This window comes from Salvia splendens, chromosome 2 (assembly GCF_004379255.2).
Source record: "Salvia splendens isolate huo1 chromosome 2, SspV2, whole genome shotgun sequence".
Taxonomy (NCBI): Eukaryota; Viridiplantae; Streptophyta; class Magnoliopsida; order Lamiales; family Lamiaceae; genus Salvia; species Salvia splendens.
Genome location: NC_056033.1, coordinates 38,406,265 through 38,424,610, shown reverse-complemented (window position 1 = coordinate 38,424,610; position 18,346 = coordinate 38,406,265). Strand labels below are relative to the sequence as shown.

Genomic DNA, 18,346 nt, shown 5'->3' with positions numbered 1-18,346 from the left:
TCCGCACTCAATTCTTCCTCTTCCACAGCGAATTCTTCACGATCCTCTTCGCATCGTCCTCCCCATTGCAGAACAAGCAGTGAGGCGAGTGGTGGTTTCCGTAGATGCTGTCGGGGTGCGCGTCGGAGGCGATCGCGTTCATGGCCCACTGAAGTTGTGGAGGTTTTGGAAGGTGGAGGGGCAGCTGCAAAGGGAGCTTGAGGAGGAGTGCGTGCAGGAGCGGAGGATGAAGGTGCGAGCTTCGATCTGAGCAAGGAGACGGCTGATGGAGATGCAAACATCTACGGTGCTGTCATGACGGCAGCGGCAACAGAGCCTTCCTAAAGAGCTAGACAAGAAATAGAGGGGGGCTTAAAGATGACTAATTTGGAATTTAAATTTATTATTTTATTAGTTAATATAAACATGTGAGTATAATTTTGATTGCCACATAAGCTTTAATTTGCCATATGTATTTTGATTTTGAATATTGGGGAAAAATAAGAAACATCAAAAGTTCATGCATTTATATTCAAATTTTAAAGTTTAGGGGAAAAATAAGAAAAAACTCAAAGTTCGGGTAATTATAGGCTAAAAACCCATGAATATATAGTTAAAAAGATGGACATGAATAAACCAATAAAGAAAAGTAAAATGTCATGAGTTTAATATTCGAATTTCAAATTTATATTAAATTGACCGAACTTCATGATTTCATTAGCTATTAACCCTATATCTAAAAAATAATGTCTTGTTCAACTAATTTTTTCACTTTTCACCAATTTATCACTTTTCTTAAAACGCACGTTTAGTCAAAATAGATCATCGCGGACGAATTGAATATTTTTTTAGTAACAATAGATACTCATTGGTTCTCTCAGTAGATTAGTTGATACTGAGGATAGCCAAATCAGAAAATTCAATCGACTCTCACTTGCATTGCTTATCGTATCTGCACATGACATGAACATTTGATACGAATACCTCTCACTCGATATTGAAGAAATCGTACTCGAAATTCCAACCTACCTTATTCGCATCCGGCCTAAACCCGAGATACAAATATCTCTTACTTGACAGTAAATACTTTCGTACTCAAATTTCCGATCTTCCTTCCCATATCCGCATTGGAGATGAATCATGAATGTGCTTATGGATACATCAAATACAAGCATTGAGTGTTTCACAATTCACATATCATATACTTCTATATCCTTTTTCGATATATTTCGGGTTGGAATAGTCAATTTTATTTTACTAAGGTTTATTAACATAATCAGTTTGTAACAGAATGACTCTTGAAGAAACGATAATTTTTAGAGAAGTCCAATGGATTTAGAAAGCACAAAGTGTGGCAAATTTGATAGTATATCGAATAGTGCATGTAGTGTGTGAATAATAAATGCCTTGAAGAATGAAAAGCAAATGCATGGATGAAAAATGGTATTCATCAAGAATGAGCACACCTTTGCACTAGAAATTAATCTAAAGAACACCCTTACTCTTTGAGTTCACTGAGCAGAAGAGCAGCCTTTTCTTGTAATGTCTTCCAAGCTTCAAGCACATGCCTCTCTTCAGTCAATGGCGCCCCCCACAGCAAATCGGAGTACATACTTATCCGATAGGACCTAAATATCATGGAAAATAAAATAACTAAGTCGTGCCAAATGCTAATCTAACGAAATCGGTGACAGTGATTAATGGTTTACTATCTAAAGCAAGCGTTATAAGGCATACCGTGTGAGAGATGAAGAGGTTCCCAGTCGAATTCACAGCCTCCAGTAACTCACGGTTCAATTGGTTAGCACGCTCTACATCAGACACCAGACGAAAGCAAACTAAAGAAAATCTCCGAGGGGCAGCAACCTGAAAATTTGTGCAGTTTTAACATTGCTGGTGATGTTCTGTTACTGATTTATCTGTTTCGATTACTGGAGAAGGGAGAGAGAACCAAATACACAAGGGAAGGGAATAGTTGCTTATGTGGTTAATCAAGATAACTGATTTGTATCATATCATGGAGATGGAGAGTGTTATATTACTAACTCAATATTTAATTGCTAATTATAATTAAATAATAACCCTTAGATATTCAAATCAAGGGCATAGATCAATGCGATCAACAAAAAACGTCAATAAGGGTATTAAGGTCAATTTACAATAAATTAGTTGTAACTAAATTTTGAAAAATATCACATGACTTTAAAACGCATATAACTTTCTCGATTTAAATTATTTTTTCACGCAACATATATCAAATTAAAGATAATTTAATGAAGATTCTAACGAGAAAAAATTTGAAATTTTTTTCGAAAATTTTCAATTTTTTTGTAAAGCAACAAATGTCAACATAATATATAAAATATGACAATATACTACATGTAGAATGTCATTCTTAAAGCAATGCGTTGACATTCTCAAAATACTATATTGACATTTTAATCCAAAACCATAATTTGGTAGTTTTTTTTAATCTTTTTTTTATTTAATTAATAAAAACGAAAATTACAGGTGACAAATTTTAAACCACTAGATTTCTAAAATCCTATGGTCTTAAATTAATTATAGTTAACAACTAGAGAGTGAGTTAGCAATTGACCACTCCCCTTTGTATCATTACCTCAAATCTCGAATCAAGGTTAACAAGTTCTTCAAACTTTCTAGCCAGTTCAATGTGATTTCTTATGTAAGCCTGCAAGTTTTCCAGCCCATAAAGTCTCAATACCATCCATAATTTCAGAGATCTGCATATAAACACCAAGAAAGATTAGCTCACTGTGTCAAAGAAATGGCTACTACTTAAATTTATTGATACCTACGGGCAACAAAAGTGATATTCTAAGACGCCACATATTTGGACCATTACATAAAATCGACCACTACCACATGTATCTGATAGAATCATGCATGATTTATACCACATTTCTTACTAATTGACTCTTGTAGTGATAAATGATTTTTCCTACAGGTAGTTTAACTCATGTTCTCTCGACCTTGAGTTGAGAACTAGATTTTAAAACCAAAAGAAAATTGATTTAAACTACCATAACTTCCCACCCCCATTAAAAGTTATAAAATGTAGTAATATAAAAGCACAAGCTGTAAGTCAGTAACAGACGTATTCTGACTTGTAGAGTATGTTAGTGTCAAGCTACTTCGATGCTTTGGAAGAGGCCTCCTGCAATAACTCACCTGAACCTGCGTCCTAAAGGGATTTGCCAGTCTTTGTAATCCACAACCTTGTTGTCTTGAGAAGCCTGAATAGATAGCCACATATACTATTAGATCACATATTTGACAAGGAAAAGAATCCATAGATTTGAAAAGGTGCAAACTTTTAAGTCACTTCTTCTATCATAGTACATTACTATAAAATATCAATAAACTTTACTAGCTACACAACTCAGGTCGCAGGCATGCACACGCTGGCACTTCTGGTCTGTGTCAACATTGCTACAAAACTAACTACATATTATCGATTAAAAAAAACAATGAGAATATATAAAAAAACCCTCATAATATATAAAAAAAAACATTGAGGGAAATACACTCACTTTGTTTTTAAGGAACTCGGGATTCGTTGATAAAGATTGGATTAGTGCACTTCTGTCCTGGTTGAAAAAGACATAAACTGCTCCGATCAGAATAAAAGGAAGTCATACTAGCATATTAGCAGAGCAATCCAATCTATGAAAACTTTTTGTATTCAATTTGTAAGATCTTGTTTAATTACACAACAATTAGCAAGTCATTATGATAAGTAATAAGCTGACATCATTACTTCAACATCACAGAAGGAGTAGGTAGAAATCAGAAAATGATTGAATTACAATATCATAAGCAAAACAAGTTCTGATTGCCTCAGGTAAAGAGCTTGAGAAATTGAAATATGACCAACTTGTCAACTTTTCTTGTTCAGCATTTCTATGATTCTATCCAGATAGAAGATTGTTGTATTTCAATAGAATGTTTTTAAAAGGAATATCAAGACCTATAATTTTATTTTCAATTACATACCTTCACCCAAAGGGCTGAACAGTCAAAGTTCGTTACAAACCACTTATGTGCATTCATGTTAAATGAATTGGCTCCTTCCACGCCATGAATATAGTGGCGAAATTCAGGGCAGATACAAGCACTTCCAGCATAAGCAGCATCAATATGAAACCATAGCCAATTACTCTGTGTGTTCAAACATGTGTATCAAAATAGCTTTATAAATTTAAGAAAATGTGATGTAACAAACATACTAGTAGCGTGAATTTCTCTTTAGTAAGCGAAAAGTTGATGAACTATAGATTTTTATAAGATTTCTGGGAATGTAATTAATAGCTGATAAATAACGCAAGGCCATGTTGAACAGCCTAAAGGAATCATTATGCAGTGACGAGATTAAACCAAAATCTAGTCTGTTAATGCATGAAAAAAATTAGATGTGTTCCACAAACTCTTCTAGAAGCTCACATTGGAAATTTTACCAAGTTCTGTCAGAGGATCCACAGCCGTTGATGATGTAGTTCCAACCTACAGAGATCGAGGAAAATTCAGTTCACTTTGTGGAATTTTTAACCTCTGATAAACCATATGGTAGTCAAGCATGGAAAAGTTCATTGTCAATTGGAAAACAACTAGTTTGATTATTTACATCCATAATCAGCTAATGAAAAAGTGAACTTATAAACCACATTACATACTTTACAGTACCAGAACCTTGTGGCATTTATGATCATGTCCTTGGAGTGTGTAATGTATGACATAAATCTAATTCCTTGAAGAATTTTAGTTAAGAATTTGAAAATTCATAGTAGTTGATAGTATACAGGAATTGAATAATTAGTATAACTTCATTTATATTTACTTTGAATTAATTAAAGAAGAAAACCATATGAGAACAATAAGCATCAGTAAGCGAAATCAGCCATCCAAAAGAACTCAGTCAAGTAAAAAGATTTGGCACTTAATAAAATAACAAAGTGATAGCACTTGCTAAGCAGGCATATATGAAGGAACTGAAATTTGCTTATGTTGTCATAGTTTCCTTACAGTAGCACAAAAGAAGAAGGGAATTAAACCAGATGCAATATCCCGAGAGATTGCTTCACTGAGTGATTCAGGAGAAAGAGCATAATCAGTGGAAGAATCTGTTTTCAAAAGACGGAAGTTTTCTGGGTAAATTCCTGCTATCTGTCAGAGAGAGCAAAAATTAGAACCGAATTGCCATAACTGTGAAAATTAAGAAAATGCTACCCTGAATGAACATGGTTTAGATATAGATTGCACACTTTATTAGAGAAATCCTGAAGGCTTTACCAAACTGTTCTGCAGCTTCTAGTACCATAGACAGATACATGTGAAGCTAACATGTGAATCACATATCAAGTGATTCACAAAGGCATCATGATATATTTATATATTCTATAGGACTCGAAAGAATATTGAGTTCTAGGATACTATAAGACATGTGAATCTTGCAGGCTTTTTGTAGCGCGGAGTGGGTTTGATCAGAACAATAGACCACAAGCCTCCCGGTTGCATCTTTCCCAACCCTTCTCACTACTTGGTCTCGAGCAGCCAGAAGAACAACAAGCACTGCTTCACTTGCGGTTCCCTGGATCACTCCACCACCTTGTCCTGAAACATGTATCTCAGCCACAAACTTTGAATGTAAAATAAGTGCTTAGAAATTTGATTAAACTAGCAAAATATTTTAACATTGATGGGGGAAAATGTTTGAGCCATGAAATGTGATTGGCCCATATGCTACTCGACGAGCAAAGTGAATACACTTATTGCTACTGTCTGTCTCACTACTAGCCATATGATTTTGTTTTTCATCGTGGATGAAGAGTACGTGGAGTCAAAGAATAGTCTACAGACTAGAATGGACTACATTAATCTTCCAATTCCAGTATTTTGGTCAGTCAAAATAAGTAAGCAACTGAAGGTTTTAGTCTTAACTGGACTCTTGGTTGAACAGGCAATTAATAAAAGCCATAAACTATGGTTTTCATAAATGCGGTAATTCAGTTGTTTCAGACAATTGCATGTGTTGTTCATTACCATACTACAACATGCCTTACTTCAGATTTCCCCTCTTTGACAACTGAAGACTAATTTTATTCTTTACACCATCCTAAACTATGAGAGAGTAAATCCGTTAGATTTCCTGGTGCCAAAATTCTCGCATCGATGTTATCATAACACAGAATAGAAACGAAGCTGAGACTTCGGAACAAACTTCAGACAGTACCAGTTGAAAGGAATTGATCAGGCAGCTTAAGTGCCTTAGCAAGCCAATCCAGAACTATCATCTCAAGCTCCGTTGCAGCAGGAGATGTTATCCAACTAAATCCCACCATGTTTATGCCAGCACTAAGCATTTCACCTAGAAAACCAGCTATACTGCTATTGCTAGGAAAATATGCGAAGAATTCCGGGCTCTGCCAATGCGTCACTCCTGGTAATATTTTTGACTGAATATCTGTAGAGAAAACACTACAGGTGAATGCTGCCGCTATCAATATTCTTCTAGCAGTTGCGATTAACTTCTCTAGTTTACAACCATTTGCATACTACACTTTTAATCTCAGACACAAAATATCAAGCTCTCGCTACATTTCCAGTATTCAAAGAATATTAGTGAGGAAAAATTTCAAACAGTTACCATCCAAAACATCTTGCAGTGATTCAGGGCGGACGGGTGCAGAATCTGGCAGAAGCTCACGCAGATAACCAGGCTGTACAGAGAAACAACCAAACTTTATCATCATAATCTAAAGAAGCAACAATCAACAAGAAATCCATTCAGCACCAACCTCGACCGCACCAAATTTATACTATTTCACTACGATAATTACTTTGCTATAGTTGAGTTCAAGACACTTAAAATTGGCAGCATTGAGTAACTTCAACGTGAAAAATCAACCACACAATTTTAAAACTGGTGTATTCCAACGCATACGACACCAATACCTGAACTTGACTACGAACGGGGAAGCTCTCGATGTTCTTGTAGTAATCAGCAATGAAATCCACCATCTGGTGGCCGTACTCCCTCAATTGCTCTGCGTCCATTGGCTTCAATTCATCCATTCTGTCACTTGAGAAATTCACATATTAGCACATACTCATCCCGATCGAAGAAAATACAGGAAACGACAAAGCGAAAACAAGTCAAGAGAGTGGCATATGCATAATCAAGGGACGGCATACATAAACTTGGAGAGTGCGCAGGATTTTACCTTATGCCATCCGCAATTGAAATAGCCTAGCAATAGCCTACCCACAAACTCCCCATGCCACATCATCAACATTAAAAATTTCTCTGCCACATCATCAAAACAAGCAAATAACTCGGCCATAGCCTAACCATAGCCTAGTCACATCACTCAAAATTATATAAAACAAATAATTAACAATCACACAAAATACGGAATTAAATTTACCACACACATACAGGAAAATTCAATAATAATATTAAAATTTTAAAAAGTACATTAATTAAAAAAATACACTTCATTAAAATTAAAATAACATTACAACATCCTCATTAATGAGTTTGTCCCACATCGAAAGTGAAATATAAAACATTCAAGGATGTCTCTATAAAAGAGAAATAGCCAAGAATGAGTTTGTCCCACATCGAAAGTGGAACATAAAACATTCAAGGATGTCTCTATAAAAGAGAAACAACTGAGAATGAGTTTGTCCCACATCGAAAGTGGAACATAAAACATTCAATGATGTCTCTATAAAAGAGAAATAACCAAGAATGAGTTTGTCACATATCGAAAGTGAAACATAAAACATTTACGGATGTCTCTATAAAAGAGAAACAACCAAGAATGAGTTTCATAAAAAAACGATGCGCTCGGCGATCCGGAGCGCTGCAATAGCGCCGAGCGGATCGCCTAGCGCACCGCCTAGCGCCGTGAAACCGCCGAGCGCTCGGCGGTTTTTAATTCCGAAATCCGCTGGCCGGTTGCAATGGACCGCCTAGCGGACTGCCTAGCGCCAGCGCTCGGCTAGGCGGTGCACTAGGTGTCATAGCTGATGACCTAATGATTTCAAATTCAATAACTTAAATTTTTCGAGCCTCGTAAAAACCTCTCAAAGATAGTTTTGTAATGATTTGCCGACTTAAAATGAGCGATTGTGAACATCTAATGTATTTCCGTATTATTCAACCAGAGCTGCACAATCCTCCATCCCTCTATCTCCACTTTTTCTTCTCATGGTTCTGAAATTCTATCGCCACAACGATGCGCTACAACACAAGGGCCAAATTCTTAATTTTTTCCATTGTCCCGTTTGGCGAATATAGGGGTATTTATTTCTAGTTTTTGTTCTGCAATTCTTCTTTCAAATTGAGAATTTCATGTTTATTTTCCATTGATAAGGGGTCTTATCCGTTCATGTTCCAACAATTTATTGCGCTCATATACAGTCGCTCAGCACCAATAATTCTTGATTCTCGGAAGGAACGATCGTTATGAGGAGGAAACAGAGACGAACATCGCATGAAGAAGAATTCCCAAATAATCAACGATTCATTTCGCTTTTTACGTTGAGTCAATTCCACATTTTCACCAAAATCCTGATAATTCTTCATGTGGTTTTTGGTGCTATCCTGAATTAATGTCGGTTGCTTAAGATGTTGGGATGTAGATGCTTGTCATGGACCAGTGTCACCGATTTCACTCGACCCGAACCCGAATTATTCTCTCTGCCCGAACCCCTTCCACAATGGCCGCAAGGTGCATCATCTCAATCTCCAAGCTCGATTCGCCTTTGTAGTTGTTAGATTTTTTTTACCTTGAGAAGATGTTGCATGATCGTTATATGTTTTCCTTTGTAATTTTTTTGAGATTTGTGTTTTTTTTATTGTAACTTCACTATGTGTTGTTTTGTTTCTCTGTGCGTGTGTGAGAGAGATAGAGGTATTTCGTTGTTGTCTTTCATTTCTAAGATTGATTCTGATATTTTTAGGTTATCTGAACTAAAATTCTGATGTCTACAGCTTGCTCACAACAATCAAGCTGATAATCTTGAGGGTTTTGGTGTTCATGATCGATGTGCAGTTTCTTTTATAGTTGATTAGTTTCACGGTTTGTATTTTAGAGTTAAGACCAGGATGAATAGTGGATACAGAATGTGCTCTAAGGTACTCTGTTTCTTGAGGAATTGAAGAATCATTTTCCTCCTTGTGAAATCATACAGTATTAAGTTATTTGGATGCTTGTCTTTTTGTGCTTGTGTAATCTTCAATTTGATTCCATTGGTATGATGGATTTTACTATTCAGTTTTTGCTTTTGCTATGAGCTAACTAGATTTAAATATACACAGGTTATGGATTCGCTACCTCAAGGATTGAATTAGGAGGATTAGAGGTTTGCCAGATAACTAACTTTGAGTTTATTTGGTGTTCCAACCCTTCCACGGATGGGAAACAAAGCATTAGCTTTTATAAACCAATTTTAATCCCTGATGGATTCTATTGTCTTGGTCACTATTGTCAACCAGATAAAAAACCTTTGCGAGGCTTTGTTCTTGTTGCTAGGGAAGCAGCTGGTCGACATGATCATTCGACTGACCACATGCCAGCCCTTGTGGATCCTGTGGATTATTCATTAGTATGGAGTTCATACGATGGAGGAGATGAGAACTTTGATGGATGTGGTTACTTCTGGTTACCACAGCCGCCAGAGGGTTATAAATCGTTGGGATTTGTGGTGACCAACAAGTCAAAGAAACCAGAGACGAATGAGGTGAAATGTGTTCGTGCTGACCTAACTGATACATGTGAGGCTTGTCCCTTGATAGCATGCACGTATTCCAAGTTTTTGAAAGTCCCTCTTACTGTTTGGAATGCAAGGCCTCTAAATCGTGGAATATATGGACGAGGTGTATCCACGGGTACTTTCTATTGCAGTGCATTGTGTAGTAACTGTAGTTTAGGGGAAGAGCTTGATATTGCATGCTTGAAGAACTTGGATCCTAATTTACATGCAATGCCCAACATGGATCAAATTCATGCAATCGTCGAGCATTACGGACCTACTGTTTTCTTTCACCCTAATGAGGTCTATCTGCCATCTTCAGTCTCATGGTTTTTCCAAAATGGAGCACTCTTGTATAGTACGGGTGAGTCATTGCAGGACATTGATGCTGAAGGTTCCGTTCTTCCTAGTGGAGGGTCAAACGATGGACATTATTGGATAGATTTGCCCTGTGATGGTGTGAGGGAGAAACTTAAGCATGGAAACATAGAAAGTGGTGTTCTTTATGTACATGTTAAACCAGCGTTTGGAGGAACTTTCACAGATATTGTAATGTGGGTTTTTGCCCCTTTCAACGGGCCAGGAACATTGAAGATTGGGTTGATGAGCATTGGCCTCAGCAAGGTTGGTCGTCATGTAGGTGACTGGGAGCACTTCACTCTTCGGATATGCAATTTCACTGGGGAGCTGTGGAGCATATACTTTTCCCAGCATAGTGGAGGTGAATGGGTAGATGCTTATGATTTGGAGTTTATTGAGGGGAACAAAGCCATCATTTATTCATCAAGAAATGGTCATGCTAGTTATCCTCACCCAGGAACCTACATCCAGGGCAATCCAAAACTCGGGATCGGGGTGAGGAACGATGCTGCTAGCAGTGACTATTTCATTGATTCAAGCAGGCAATATGAAGTTGTTGCAGCTGAGTATCTTGGCGATGTAGTCAAAGAACCTTGTTGGTTACAATATATGAGGAAATGGGGGCCAAGAATTGTCTATGATTCCAAAACAGAGTTGGATAAGATTGTCAAACGATTGCCCCTTTTGTTCAGGAATTCTATGAACAGCATTCTCAGCAAGTTGCCGTTGGAGTTGTATGGCGAAGATGGTCCCACTGGTCCTAAGGAAAAGAACAATTGGTTTGGAGATGAAAGATGGTAGCCTTAAACCAAGACTCTCAAAATCTTGTTGTCTCTACAACTATTGGAGATTCTGTTGTATATAACAACGAGCACAAACCGATTAGGCGACTGATGATTGCGACCTTCATTGGCTGATATGCAAAGAGAAGGTACAACTTGACACCGAAACTCTCACACAAGATATGTAAATACATGTTCATAGCATTATAATTGGAGAAGACTATGCTTTAGTGTCAAATTCCTGTTATCATCGTGACATTGGTGAGTTAAACAATGTTGTCATCATCTTTTTGCTCTAATACATATAGTTGAAGAAGTTTTGGTATGTTGTAAACTAGTGGTAGTATATTCCTTAGTTGTGTAGACATATATATAGAAAGAAGATACCCTGAAGGTCAGATTACATCTCTGACTCTTATTGTTGTTGTCATGTTGTATTGAGGTATATGAACTTTACTTTATAGCTGTATTATTTAATTCATCAGTAAAAGGTGTTCTACTTTCGCACGTAATTACCAACTGCAACTTGAGTTTTATTGATTTACACTTTATTTTCTTCTCTCATTACTAAGTTCTTTACTAATCTCCTTTATTTGGTTTAGGCAGTAGCTATAAGAATTTACTACTACTACCACTACTATTGATGGTAGGAGTATCAGTTAGCATGTTATTTTCCAAAACATGGGCAGTAGCTATTACTTGGTGTTGGGAGTCGAATTGCAGAGTTCGATGAAAATTCATCTTCAAAGCATTTGTAATTTGCTCAACTTACAGAGGCTAACTGTTTGGTTTCTGTTCTAAAATTCTTTCTATTGATTTCCTTGAACTTTACTCCTCCACAAAAAGAAAATACTTAGATTATTTCAAAGTCGAGATCACGCCCTTGCTTTTACTACAACCGAGACTAATATAAGGAAACATACGAGCTAATACACTTGGTTAAAATAAATTCTTCCCCAAAAGATGGTACGAAAATTGAAAATGTAAACATACTGATGTTACCTACCTTCATGTGAGTGTCAACAGTCATAACTTCCTTTATAGTTGAGCTATTTTCGTAGTCCACCATCTCTCTTACTTTATTCTCTCTATTTTTTCTTCTTTATTCTCGCTTTCTCTCTATTACTGCCATCCATTGCCTAGGGGTGTTTTGCTCCCAAAAAAGTAAAAAAATTTGTAAAAAATGACCTCATTCGTGAATAAGTTTAATACTAGGGTTTAAAGGTGTTAACTTTTTTTGCTAGGGGTATGTGGTGTGAAATCTGGAAAAGCTAGGGGTTAAATGTAACACCCCAAAATTGGCCCTAGACAGAATTTGCTATTCCAATTCGGAAATCGGAGAATCAGGACTTTCCATAAATAATTCGATGTGGAAAATAAGCATAATTAACAAATATAGTTAGTATATTTTTCATAAGTATGAGATAGGATGAGAAAATTAAGAATTAAAATAATATACGAATTAGAATTTAATTCATGTCCGAATTAAATAGAAGGGCAGTTTAGTCTTTAACGCTAAACTGAAATTGCCGAATTTATTTTGTTGTGTGAGAATGAAGTAAATGTGTCTAGAAGCCAAAAGATAAATCTAGAAAAAATATATAAAAAGTTAATAAATATATTGATGCTATTTTATATACCACACGACACGTTTAAAATATTACTCTGTGAAGTAATCTTGAAAGCACATATTCCCCTGCTTTTGGAAGGAGAAACCGTCTGCTCAAGCTTATTTTTCTTCCTTTCCTTGTATGTTTGTCAATGAATCGGATTTTTAATTGGTGGGTGGGATACTGCAAAAGTCGAGGTACACTTTCGATCATGGTTTTATTTTGTGACTTAAAATTGGTTATATATTGAGTTTAGAAGTCTGAAAATTCGTGGTCTGAATAGATAGTGATATAATTCTTAAGTTTGTTGATGGATATATTATCATAAGATATGTTTTCATAATTATTTCAAGTTGCTATTTTAGCATTTTTTATTTTTGGGATTTTAGCCCCGATTAGGAAAGCGTGACTATAGTTTAAATTCGGAAAGGATCTCCTACTCCAACACTCATACTTCATCCATATTCCTACCATCACTTACATGTTTATAACATTATTTTATTATATTGTGAGTGTCGTAGTAGGAGATCCGCATTGGTTTAAACTAGCTATATACTTCCTCCGTCCATGAAAAATAGAACATATTTATCATTTTTTGTTGTCCATAAAAAATAGAGCACATTTAAAAGGTAAAAGTTTTCAACAACTTTTCACTTACTAATAATATGAACCCAACATTCCACTAAGAGCATCTCCAGCGGCGGACGTCCGGCTCGGACGTCGGCTACGGGTGACCTGACGTCCGCCATTGTGGAAAATAAGGTCGGATACGCCCATGCAGGTAGGACGTCGCACGTCCTCGGATATCCGCGGGACGTCCGAGTCGACGGGCGCCATTGTGGGTCGGACGTCCGATCGGACTATGTATTTTTTTCTTTTTTCCCTTTTATTATGTAATTTTTCCTTTTATTATGTAATTTTTCCGTATGTCCGAGTCGGACATCTATGTATTACATAATTTTCCCGTATTCCGTGTCAAAATTATAATTCCGTTAAATAATTGTGATTTATTTTATTGCGGGAAGTCCTAGTGGGAAGGGCGATGGGAAGGGCGGATTATGCAGGGGAAGTCCTAGTGACGTGGCAGTGGGATGAGAAGTCCTAGTGACGTGGCAGGATGTATTTTTGGGAAGTCCTAGTGGATGTCCGAGTGGGACGGGCAACCACTGGAGATGCTCTAAGGCCACCCGCAACGCGTCTCGCGGGTGGCTCGTATCTCGTCCCGCCGAGACGAGACGAGACGGCGGCGAGACGCGTTGCAGCGCCCGTCTCGTCCCGGTCTCGCCGAGAGGTCCGTCCCACCGAGACTCCTCGCGGGCTGTCTCGCCACGCGCTTGCGCGACGTGGCGCGCTCCGGCGCCATGCGTGACGCCCACTCGCCGGCCCGAGAGTGGGCTTCGTCACGCTGACGCAATAAATCATTTTTAAAAAAATTTGAATTTAATTAAAATAAATAAATAAATAAAAATTGAAAACGGTAATATTACCGTTTTTTCGACCGTTTCCTTTTTTTTACTCTATAAATACTCCTATTTCATTCTCATTTCATAAACAAATACACATCAAATCCTTCAAATTATCTTCATTTCCTCTCCAATTTTCATCTAACCTCTCATCACAAAATGTTCGACGACGAACACTCTGGCGGTGGCGGTGGCGGCTCCGGCGGGTTTGACATCAACGCGTTTGGCGACTGGGGGCATGTACAATGTGTTGGGTGGTTCCGGTTCGTCTATGCCGGGCACCCAGGGCTCGTCGACGCCGGGGGGTACCGACCACCCCATTTTGATGTGGATGCATACGCTCGTCCCTCCGCACCGAGGTATTCTCAGGGATTATCCGGATGAACCCCATCCGGAAGGAGGACGAGGCGGTGGAAGCTCCAGGGCATTCGACGCCATGGAGGAAGAGACGGAGACGGTCGAGGAGGATGAGGATGTAGGCCGGCATCCGTGCAGCCGCAAGGACACGATAGTGGTGTACAACGTCTGGATCAGCGTCTCGTACGATCCCATCATCGAGAATCAACAATCCCGGAAGTGCTTCTGGGAAAAGGTCACCGAGGCCTTTAACGAGATCAAGCCAAGAGGGTCCCGCCGCCGCACATTGAAGATGCTCCGCGCTCACTTTGACCGAGTCGACAGGGAGGTCAAAAAATTCTGCGGCATCTACAAGAACGAAGCGGCTCATTACCAAAGCGGAGCCGCGGGAGCCGACATTCTGAGATCGGCTTTGCGAGTCTACTTCGACGACATCGGCAAAGAATTCAGACATGTCGATGTCTGGGAGGTCGTCAAAGACAAGGAAAGGTGGGCAGGCGGTGTGCGGTCCAGCTCGGGCTCGACCTCGAAGCGCACGAAGCACATGGCGGGTGGCCAATACTCGTCTAGTGGGGGTGGTTCGGGCAACGCCGCACAAAAGGCTACCTCGCAGGAGGTTGAGGGCACGACAGACGATTCCGGGGGTCCTCCCGTGTGCGCCGTCGGCCGCAAAGGACCAAGGCGGGAAGACGGATAGAGGGAGGAGGGGCCGAGGCGAATCAAGCCAGGCGGGCTCGGGCTCGTGTTCGAACACCCTATTGTCCATGTACTTGACCGCCACGATGACGGACACTTCCCGCATGACGCCTCCACAATACCAAGCCCATCTTGCTGGAATTGAGTATATGACAAGACAAATTGGTATTCCGCCTCCAGGTAGCTTGAGTGCACCGCCACCGCCTTCGGGAGATGATTCGCCGGCGGAGTAGTTTTTTTAATTTCTATAAAATTATATTTTAAATTATTTTTTTTTAAATTTATTTTGCCACAAATTTAATTATGTATTTTTTTAGGATTTTAAGTTGTATTTTTATTTTATTTAATGAAGTGTGTTTTTTATTAATTGAATTTGTTGGAAAAAAAATGAAAAATGAAATTGAATGAATAGTAAGTTAAGAGATGGTTAATAGACAGATAAGAGATGGAGGGTTGCAGGTTCTGTCTCTTAGTTAAGAGATGGAGTGAAAAGTACAGTGGGGCCCATGAATAGTTAAGGGATGAGACGGTTAAGAGACAGATAAGAGACAGCGTTGCGGATGGCCTAACACTACTTATCTCTCACTTTTTTCCCTTCTCTCTTACTTTACCAATTCCACATTAAAACTCGTGTCATTCATAATGTGTCCTATTTTTCGTGGACGGATGGAGTATATATGTGTTCTAGGATTGTAATTTTATTAATTCATCATTCCCCAACCCCAAAAATAACGTTCATTCGCCCCGTTCGAAAATCGCCCCCCTTTTTTCTTCCTTCATCTCGTTTATCCATCTTCCACTCTCTCTACCTGAACCCTAATTTCTCTATGACGGAAAGATGCAGGCTCGATGGATGGATTAACCACGGGCGCTATTAAAATTCATAAATCCTGTCCTACATCAGCTTAGTGGCGATCCTAACTCATCTATATAAGTGTAGATAACCCTCCCACTTATAAGACTTTTTAAGGGGTGAGTGACCAATTTCTAATATGGCATCAAAGCGGGCCCAAGTCGATGATGAATTTTATCTCTTTATCACTTCTCTTTCCTACCCACGTGATGGAAGTCCGATGTGTCATTCCGGCCCACACGTGAGGTGGCGTGTTAAAATTCTTAATATCTTGTCCTACATCGGCTTGGTGATGATCCTAGCTCATCTATAAAAGTATGGATAACCCTCGCCCTTATAAGACCTTTTAAGGGGTGAGTGGTCCATTTCTAATATAGTATTATGTTAAAACTCTTAAATCTTGTCCCACATCGACATGGTGATGATCCTAACTCCTCTATATAAGTGTGGATAACCCTCCTCCTTATAAGAGCATCCGCAATGGGGCGGACGATAGGCCGCCCGATGCCTCGGGCGCGCCATCGTCCGCCCACAGTGGGTGCGCTATAGATCGTCAGCGCCATCGTCCGCCCACTGTGGGTGAAGCGGATGATGGCGCGGACGATGCGACGCGTTTTTGTTTTTTTTTTTTTTATTCCGAAAAATTTATTTATATAAATACCCCATACTCCACCTTCATTTGTAACATTTCCATTCACTTTTCCACACTCAAATTACACTATAAAATGAATTCCAGTGAATACCCAAGTCCAAATAGTCTGATGTTTGGGGGTGGTGCAGTTGGCCGGGTACAGACCCTGACGAATATCAGCCGTTCGACTCCAGCACGCAGTACGATCCTGAATTCAGTACGGATTCGTACGGTCTGTCTGACATGGAGTCGTCTCCAACTCGCCGCCACCGCCCCTTCCCGCCGCGCTGCCGCCACCGCGCCCTCCGCCCCCGCCCCCGCCAGAAAGAAGCGGAATCGGCACCGGGCGTACAAGTTGCCACCTCCGGAAACGAATGAAGAGTACGCCCCCGGGAGGATGAACTACCAACCGGTTGAAACCTTCGTCTTGGCGAGGTGTTGGGTGGATATTTCGGAGGACCCGGTATTTGCGAACAACCAAAAGCAGGTTACGTACTAGGAGCGCATCGCCGAGCACTACAATGAGGCGAAGCCGCCGAGCGCGTACAAGCGCCATAGGGAGCAGCTCCGCAAGCACTGAGATCATGTGAAGAAGCAAGTCAACCTGTTCTCGGCGGAGTACGAGAAGTGCTCGAGGGAGCAGGGAAGCGGCGAGAGCTTGAGCGATGTGCGCAATAGAGCGTTGTTGTCGTACCAGTCAATGTACGGCGACTTCAAGCATTTCAACATCTAGGCGCTCTTGAAGGACAAGTTGAAGTTCCATGGCGGGATTCTGCCATCGGCTGAGCCAAAGAGGATGAGGACAGCCGGTGACACGATGATATGCAAATTTTCCCTTTTTTGTTTTCAGATTCTGCTATAACGTCACTGGGCGGTGGGTCTGCCGAAGCAGGAGGGGACCACCCAAGGCTCCGATTCAAAACTCAATCCGAAACTTGAAAATTAAATTCCTTATTTTTCATTTTACGTGAATCTGATTTTATTTGGGTTTTTTCTGTAGCATTCAGAATAAATACAAAAACTGAACTTGAAAATTGAATGAACATGATATTTTGAATCATTTTTCATTTTTATATAAATCTGATTTTGTTTGGTTTTTCAAAAATTGAACCTGAAAAATAAATAAACATGACATTTTTCATTTTCACGTAATTCTGGTTTTTTATTTGATTTTTTCCTGCATTGTTCAAATTAAATAGAACAAACTGAAAATTAAATAAAAACATGACATTTTAGATCAAATAATATGAGACATTCTATTACTCATATTTGGATTAGTTAAATTAAGTATTAATGAATATAATATTATAAATGTAGTTTAATTTATAAATTATGAATAAACATGTAGTTCACTCTAGAAATTATGTATTGATGGACAAAACGTTCAAATACTTAAACTACAGTCTTTTTTTTGTTAAAAGACCAATGGTATCTACCGGCGTTTCCACTTACTATTCCTCGTACTAATTATAGGCACTTTGAAGGATAGAACAACTGACCCAATGATTTAATACTGCTCCATACATAAGGTAGGGATTGATCCCCAACCATACGTCTTTTAATACACATAGTCAGTCACATCCTAAATTTTTACACATGTATTCACTACATCATTAAATTCAGACACGTAGCTTACTGATATTTTTCGCCATTTGACAATTTAAAAAATTCAAAGTTATGATATACTCTATCCGTCTCATAATAGAAGTCACATTCGGGTTTTAAGAAATATAAAGTATAGTGGACTGGAAAAGTAAGTGGAATATTGAGTCCACTTTTTTATATTGGTTTTATAATAAAATGTGAGTGAAGTGAATTAGCGGAATGTGAGACCT

General features: G+C 38.9%; 1 protein-coding gene and 1 pseudogene across 3 annotated transcripts; one reads left to right on the top strand and one right to left on the bottom strand.

The window, feature by feature from the left end:
* Positions 1–1,292: 1,292 nt before the first annotated feature.
* On the bottom strand, positions 1,293–7,193 carry LOC121792700 (annotated as a pseudogene).
* A 900-nt stretch (positions 7,194–8,093) lies between these two features.
* On the top strand, positions 8,094–11,413 carry LOC121792672. 3 transcript variants are annotated; one of them, XM_042190707.1, is made up of 3 exons: positions 8,094–8,304; positions 8,426–8,735; positions 9,326–11,413. In XM_042190707.1, exons 2-3 carry the CDS (start codon positions 8,633–8,635, stop codon positions 10,918–10,920), a joined length of 1,698 nt encoding a protein of 565 aa, XP_042046641.1. In that variant the 5' UTR covers positions 8,094–8,304; positions 8,426–8,632; the 3' UTR covers positions 10,921–11,413. The 3 variants fall into 3 exon arrangements, with proteins under 3 accessions (XP_042046641.1, XP_042046643.1, XP_042046642.1); XM_042190709.1 differs by having other exon boundaries at positions 8,379–8,735; XM_042190708.1 differs by having other exon boundaries at positions 8,094–8,735.
* Positions 11,414–18,346: the final 6,933 nt, after the last annotated feature.